Source organism: Eublepharis macularius, chromosome 5 (assembly GCF_028583425.1).
Source record: "Eublepharis macularius isolate TG4126 chromosome 5, MPM_Emac_v1.0, whole genome shotgun sequence".
NCBI classification, from domain to species: Eukaryota; Metazoa; Chordata; class Lepidosauria; order Squamata; family Eublepharidae; genus Eublepharis; species Eublepharis macularius.
The window spans coordinates 109,933,682-109,940,780 of NC_072794.1; the positions used below are offsets into that span (position 1 = coordinate 109,933,682).

A 7,099-nucleotide genomic window follows, 5' to 3' on the forward strand; every position below is an offset into this window, starting at 1 on the left:
ATTAGAGTAGTGAAAGCCAAGAACACTGATGATAAAATTACCAAGGGTACTGATGGCATGGTACATTGTGTTTAGAGAATAATACTTTTTCACAAATGTAAACCTGGTATCTAGAGGTGTTCACATTTTATTGATAATATGGATGGAGAAGCAGAATATCCGCTTTAAATGTGCATAGATCCAGAGGAGTTAGCCATGTTAGTCTGTAGTAGCAAAACTGAAAAGAGTCCAGTTGCACCTTTAAGACTAACCAACTTTACTGTAGCATAAGTTTTCGAGAATCACAGTTCTCTTCGTCAGATGCATGGAGGGTAAGAAGAAACTGGTCAGATACATAGGTGGAGAGGGGAGGGGGGAGTAGATGCAATCAGTAGCTTCTGATAATAAAATCAGTTACTTCTGATAATGAGGTAACCATTCATAGTCTCTGTTCAATCCAAGCCTGACTGAATCACATTTACATATGAATTCCAATTCAGCAGCTTCCTGTTGAATTCTGTTTTTGAAAGGTTTTTGTTGAACTACAGTGACCTTTAAGTCCTTGATGGAATGTCCTGGGCCGATTCCAGATGGGCACTAATAAAGCGAGTGCTTTTGCTTTTTCTCCGATCCAACCCGAAAACACCCGTCATTTCCCGTCCCATCTTACCTGCGCTTCATGGCGCTCTGTTGCACGCTATAGGCTGCCAGTGTGAACATCCGAGTACGGGTTTGCACTGCCACACCCCCCCAGAAGTCCGCTGCCTACACACGCTCAGTTGGTCACTGGAAAGAACTGCGAGGCCATCTTCATCTCATAACTAAACTCTTTATTGTCACCAGAGAATCTGCATCGCAAAAGAAACAGTGGCTGGTCATGCATTCCCGGCCCCCCCAAGGAAAACCAGAGCATCACCGCCTGTCCCTTGCATACATGAAGGCCGCCATCGCATCATGAACCTCCTTCCCCTCCTCCAACATTCCCCGGTCATTCTCCCCGTACTCCAGACCATCGCCGGGCATTGTCAAAGGCGTGGGATCCCGCAGTGAACCCAGCATGCCATGGCCTTTGGCCTCACACAAATTGTGCAGGATCACGCAAGCAGTCACAATGGTCACCATGTTCTCCTCTCTGGCCTTCAGTCGATGCAGGAGACACTGCCAGCGTCCCTTCAGACGACCGAAACTACATTCCACCTTATTTCTTGCCCGTGCCAGGCAGCGGTCAAAGAACTTCTGCTGTTGCGTGATAGCAAATTTTCCATAAGGCTTCATAAGCCATCGCCGCATCAGATAAGCACCATCCGTGACCATCAGTGGTGGCACAGATACACCATTTACAGTCAGGGTTGGATTTTCCGGGACAAAAACCCCAGTGTCCATTGCCGCACAGTTGGCCGAGTTGCGGAAGACAAAGGCGTCGTGGTTCTTGCCACTCCAGCCCACCTCTGCATCCACAAAACACCCGGTGTGGCCAACTGTCCCCTGCAGCAAGATAGAAGAGAAGTTCTTGCGATTTCCATATTGGTCCGGCCTCCCCCGGGGCTGACCGATGCGGATGTGAGTTCCATCTATTGCCCCGACACAATGGGGGAACCCCAGCGCAGCAAACCCATCCATGATCTGAAACACAGAGAAAAGAGGATCAGTCTTGACCCCAAGTCGTCCACACGCAACATTGCCAAACCACACACCCCAAAAAATTACCACTGTGGGCAGCGACCGGCCAAGCATAGTTGCATTAGCTCGAAGTTCTAAATCTCGCTACTGCGTAAATACAAAAACCCACAAAAACTTTTTATCGGCAACAGCCTAATTGGCAATGGCACCCAGTATGCACCCAGCACTCACCTTTCCGACCTCCTCCCCGAGGCACACCATCTTGGAAAGCAGTTCCTTCTCAATGGCGAAGCAGACCTCCAACACAGCATCGGATACAGTTGATAACCCCATACCAAAGTTGTCCGCCGCAATGCGGTAACATGCACCAGTGGCAAGGCACCACACTGCCACAGGCACCCTCTTCTCCACGGAGACGGGCTCACGCATGTTAGTAGTCTGCCGTTCGAAGGTCGGGCGAAGCACACCCACCAGCTCCGTGAAGGTCCCCCTGCTCATTCTGAAGCACTGGATCCAATGTTGGTCGTCCCAAACACGTAACACTATGCGCTCCCACCAGTCCCAGCTGCGGGGATAGACCCAGCAGTCCCGCTGTTCTCTAATGTCCGCAAGCGCATACCATCGCTGCCGAAGCCAATATCTTCGCAAAGCGGCCCTTCGAGTGGTTGTGGCCGGATTGTCACAGTGGAAAAGTAGTGTGGCAGCCCTTCTCTTCCGCATAATGTGCCACAGATGCGCTTGGCACAGCGCCATCGAGCTCTGCAGCAGGAGAATCACCAGCTGAGCCATCATGAGAAAAAGTTCTCTCTCGGGCGCCATGTCAGCTTCCACAGCTCACGACGCACTAAGATAACAAAAGAGAATCCAGAAGAGAATCGGCAACCAATATTCTTTCAGAGAACTTCGCGGGCAGACTTCGCTGACCAATCGCCAGCTGCCTAGTCAGCGTTGCGTAGTGACAAAGCTGCGCAATTGCGCAGTTGCGCAAAATATGTAAAAAAAAATTTAAAAATCCAAACACGGGCCAACGAGGGCCCCCGACGTCAACTGTGACAGAAAAAAAACAACCATTGCCCGGCGATTACAGTTGCCCGTGCGAACAGCCGGGAGTGGGACGGCACGGGACACTACGGGACACTACGGGACCACACGCTGCAATGCGAAACAAAACAGATGGCCGATGAGCGAATATAATCGAGAAAAAAACGCGATTTCTGCCCATCTGGAATCGGCCCAGGTAGATTGAAGTGTTCTCCCACTGGTTTTTGGATGTTGCCATTTTTAATGTCAGGTTTGTGTCCATTTATTCTTTTGCACAGAGGTTGGCTGGTTTGTCCAATGTACAGAGCAGATGGTCATTGTTGGCACATGACGGCATATATCACGTTGGAGGATGAGCAGCTGTAAGAGCCAGAGATAGTGTAGTTGATGCCATTGGGTCCTGTAATTGTATTTCCTGGGTGGATATGAGGGCAGAGCTGGCATCTTGGTCTGTTGCAGGGTCTGGTACCTGTGCTGGTGACTCTGCTAGCCAATTCATGGTTGTAAGTGAGAAGTTGTTTAAGGTTGGGGGGCTGTCTGTAGGCAAGGAAAGGTCTTCCACCCAGGGCTTGTGAGAGAGAGGCATCATTTTCCAGGATGGGTTGTAGATCACCGATGATACGTTGGATGGGTTTGAGCTGGGAACTATAGGTGACAACCAGTGGTATTCTGTTGTTAGTTCCTTTAGGTTTGTCCTGGAACAGGCTGTTTCTGGGTACTAGTCTGGCCCTGTTGATTTGTTTCCTCACTTCATTTAGTGGGTACTGTAGCCCCAAAAATGCTTGTTGTAAATTTCTTAAGTGGGAGTCCCAATCAAGAGCATTGGAGCAGATACGATTGTAACGTAAGGATTGGCTGTAGATAAACATACTGAGTGGTATGTTTAGGGTGGTAGCTGGAGGCATGTAGATATGAATATCGGTTGGTGGGTTTCCGGTATAAGGTGGTATTTATTTGTCCATTATGTAGCTGTACAGTGGTGTCCAGGAAGTGCACCTGTTGTGTAGAGTGGTCCAGGCTCAGGTTGATAGTAGGGTGAAAGTTGTTGAAGTCCTGATGAAATCTCTCAAGGGCTTCCTTCCCATGGGTCCAAATGATGAAGATGTCATCCAAGAATCTTAAGTATAGTAGTGGTTTCAGTGGATGGGCGCTGAGGAAGCATTGCTCCAAGTCCGCCATGAATATGTTAGCATATTGTGGTGCCATGCATGTGCCCATGGCTGTGCCATTAACCTGTAGATATAAGCTGTCACCAAATTTGAAGTAATTGTGAGTGAGTACAAAGTGGCAAAGTTCAGTGGCGAGGTGTGCTGTGGTTTTGTCCAGGATAATATTCCTGATGGCTTGCAGTCCATCTGCATGTGGGATATTGGTGTACAAAGCCTCCACATCCATGGCTGCTAGGATGGTGTCATTTGGTAGGATGTCAATGGACAGTATTTTCCTGAGGAAGTCAGTGGTGTCGCGTAAATAGCCGGGTGTGCTGGTGGCATAGGGCCTGAGGATAGAGTCCATATATCCTGAGACTCCTACTGTGATAGTGCCAATTCCTGAAACAATGGTGCGTCCCGGGTTACCTGGTTTGTAGAATTTGAGTAGTAGGTAGAATGTTCCTGGTCATGGTTCCTGGGGTGTGTCCATTTGGATACGTTCTTGTATGTCCATGGGGAGTGTCTTTAATATTTTATTGAGTTCTCTTTTGTATTGCTCCGTAGGGTCAGAAGGTAGTGTTTTATAGAATGTGATGTTGGAAAGTTGTCTCTCTGCTTCTTGTATGTAGTTATGTTTGTCCATGATGACAACTGCGCCGCCTTTGTCAGCTTCCTTGATTACGATGCCAGAATTATTTTGGAGGCTGTTTATGGCATCTCTTTCTGCATGGCTGAGATTCTGCTTTAAGTGGTGTTGTTTGTCAATTATCTCAGCCTGGGTATGTTGACGGAAGCATTCAATGTAAAAGTCCAATGAGGAGTTGTGGCCCTCAGAGGGTGTCCATGTGGAATTCTTTTTTCTGGAGCTTTGTAACGATGATTGTGCATTGCTGGGTTGGGAGGGTGATTGCTGCTGTGATGGTGTCTGTTCAGTGCTTTGTTCATCGTTTTGTTCAGCAGAATGGTTGAAGAATTCCTTCAGTCTTAGGCATCTAAAATAGGCCTCCAGGTCTCCACAGAGTTGTATGGTTTGTGTGGGTCTGGCTGGGCAAAAAGATAGTCCACGTGAGAGGACAGATTCCTCTGCTGGGCTCAGTTTGTGGCTGGAGAGGTTGATAATGTTGCTAGGTGGATCCAAAGTGGTCCTGTTCCCTGTTGCATGCAGGAGTTTTGGGAATTGCTTCTCCTTCTTGTTCTGTAATTCAGTAAGTAGTGTACAATAGATAGTTTCTCTGGTTTTGGTAAACATCTGCCAGCTCCTGGTTTGTGTAGAGGGATTGTTTTTCATGGAAGAGTCTAGTTCAGAGATCTCTTGCTTGATTCTTTGTTGCTTGCTGTACATCAGTCCAATGAGGTGAATTAAGAGTTTCCTGGATAAGGCGTTGCACAGTTTCTCACTGTAGTCTGTGCAGTAAGTGGATTTAAGTGGGTTCTTCACACACAGTCCCTTGGGTAGAATGTCCAATTTTTTGCATTTAGAAAGGAAGATGATGTCTGTGGAATCAATTTGAGATGAGTTATGTTAATTTCTGTGCTTGTATTTAAAATGTCACCACCTTTTTATGTAGGTGCTCAGGGCGGTTTATAGTCTCAAAAATAAAGGCTAAAGACAAGAACAAATGGAGTGCATGGTGGGAAGGCAGAGGGAGGAAGAACAAGAGACACACAGAAAACTGGGTAGAAAGAGGCCACACCTGTACTTGAATGAATAGTTTCTGGATTGTTTTTTTGTAATGAGAGAATGAACAAAACTAATTGTTGAAACAGCCTGTTTACTGACAAGAGGTGACTGTCCAGCTTGACTGCTGGATAAACTTGATAAGAAGTAATGGTACATGATAGCAGATGAAGTGTGTCAATCATGCACCTTCCCTCCCTTTGAGTGAGGTTATAGGTGACCAAATATTCAAAGCCTCAATCCCAAAAGTGGGTCTCTGGAGAGCCCATCATGACTTACTCCCAAGACAATGTTCCTGCAATTCTGACAGCAAAGCTAGATCAATACCACCAACAATGATGACCAGAAGAACAGAAACCTGTGTAAACATGAGAAAAACCCTATCATCCTCTTAGCCAGGTTATGGGCATGGTAGAATTCCTTCCAGGCTTTATCAAACAGCAATCATAGATAAGTTCAGCAACATGCCTGTAAATGACAAGGAGTCCAGTAAGCGATAAGGCAAATGAAAACTGAGCATCTTCCTAGTACCTACTACTTTATGTGCATTGGAGGCAGATGGGAGTCATGTAGTCTCAACTCTGGTCCACCCTGATATGTTTTGTTTTTATCTAACCACTGCCAAGCTGATTGGACTGAGGGACAGCACTAACTGGTGGAATGATACTGTACAAGTCCCACCCCCTCCCTCGTTGAAGGCAGGAAATGTTTCCTAAAAATGAAAGTTTAAAATAGTATAAACCAGAGGTTCTTAAGCTGTGGTCCATGGCTGGGCTCCAGGGAGTCTGTAGACTGGGCACAAAAAAAGAGGTTTTCCCCCCTTCGGTTTCCTTTCTGTTACTTTGAAAATTGTCTTTCTGAAACAATCCTTCTTTGGGTCAAATTATGTTATTAAGTTACTGTTTCACTCCGAACAAGTATAGGGTCACATGGGATGCTATTGTATATGGACAGGTAACATACAATTGTCATTGTTGCCATGTTGTTACATTTAGAATAGTTTCCCGTGGATTGAATTAAAGAAAATGTCCCCTGCCATTATGATTATGGACTTCTGTCTTTTTTAATGTTAAAAAAATTATCTTTTCAAATATTCATTGTAATTTTTTCATTCCAGACTAGTTATTATAACACTGTTTAATATTTGTGATGCTGTATGTTAAGTAGACAAAGAAATAGCATGTATTTACTGTGTAGCATAAAGAAATCAAAGTTGGTATGTTACCAGTAGCTGATCTGGCAGATCCACAGATTTAATGAAAACCATGCCTCAAATATGTTTCATGCACACAGCTGGCCTTAGTTTATTAATTTCATTTTTGTGCATTAGTTACTGCTTTGCATGTATGTATTTATGTGCATTTTTCTGGGGAGAGATCCATAGTTGTTATCAGATTCTCAAAGGAGTTCATGGCCCCCCAAAAGTTAAGAACTACTGGCATAGACTAAGCTCAACTCCAAAAAATGTTCAAACCAATCAGAAGCCAAATTTCCTGTAAGAATTAAAGAGAAGAAGACATGGCCTGGTATCTAAAAATGTACAGGGTTAAAATTTGGTAGGTTCCCCTGCACAGAGACTTTCATAAACATGGTATCACTTCATGACCTGCTCTGTGTACTTGGAGCAAGG

At 45.6% G+C, this 7,099-nt stretch overlaps 1 protein-coding gene across 1 annotated transcript; it reads right to left on the reverse strand.

Moving 5' to 3' along the window:
• Positions 1-891: 891 nt before the first annotated feature.
• On the reverse strand, positions 892-2,418 carry LOC129330392 (uncharacterized). Its single transcript, XM_054980420.1, has 2 exons — positions 1,831-2,418; positions 892-1,602 (listed from the first exon to the last, which is right to left on the reverse strand). Exons 1-2 carry the CDS (start codon positions 2,416-2,418, stop codon positions 892-894), a joined length of 1,299 nt encoding a protein of 432 aa, XP_054836395.1.
• Positions 2,419-7,099: the final 4,681 nt, after the last annotated feature.

Bases quoted from the DNA above. Each gene is read 5' to 3' on its own strand.
- LOC129330392 (XM_054980420.1), bottom strand. From the start codon at position 2,418: ATGGCGCCCGAGAGAGAACTTTTTCTCATGATGGCTCAGCTGGTGATT. The intron at 1,603-1,830 runs GTGAGTGCTGGG...TCTGTGTTTCAG, and splicing joins TCGGGGAGGAGGTCGGAAAG to ATCATGGATGGGTTTGCTGC.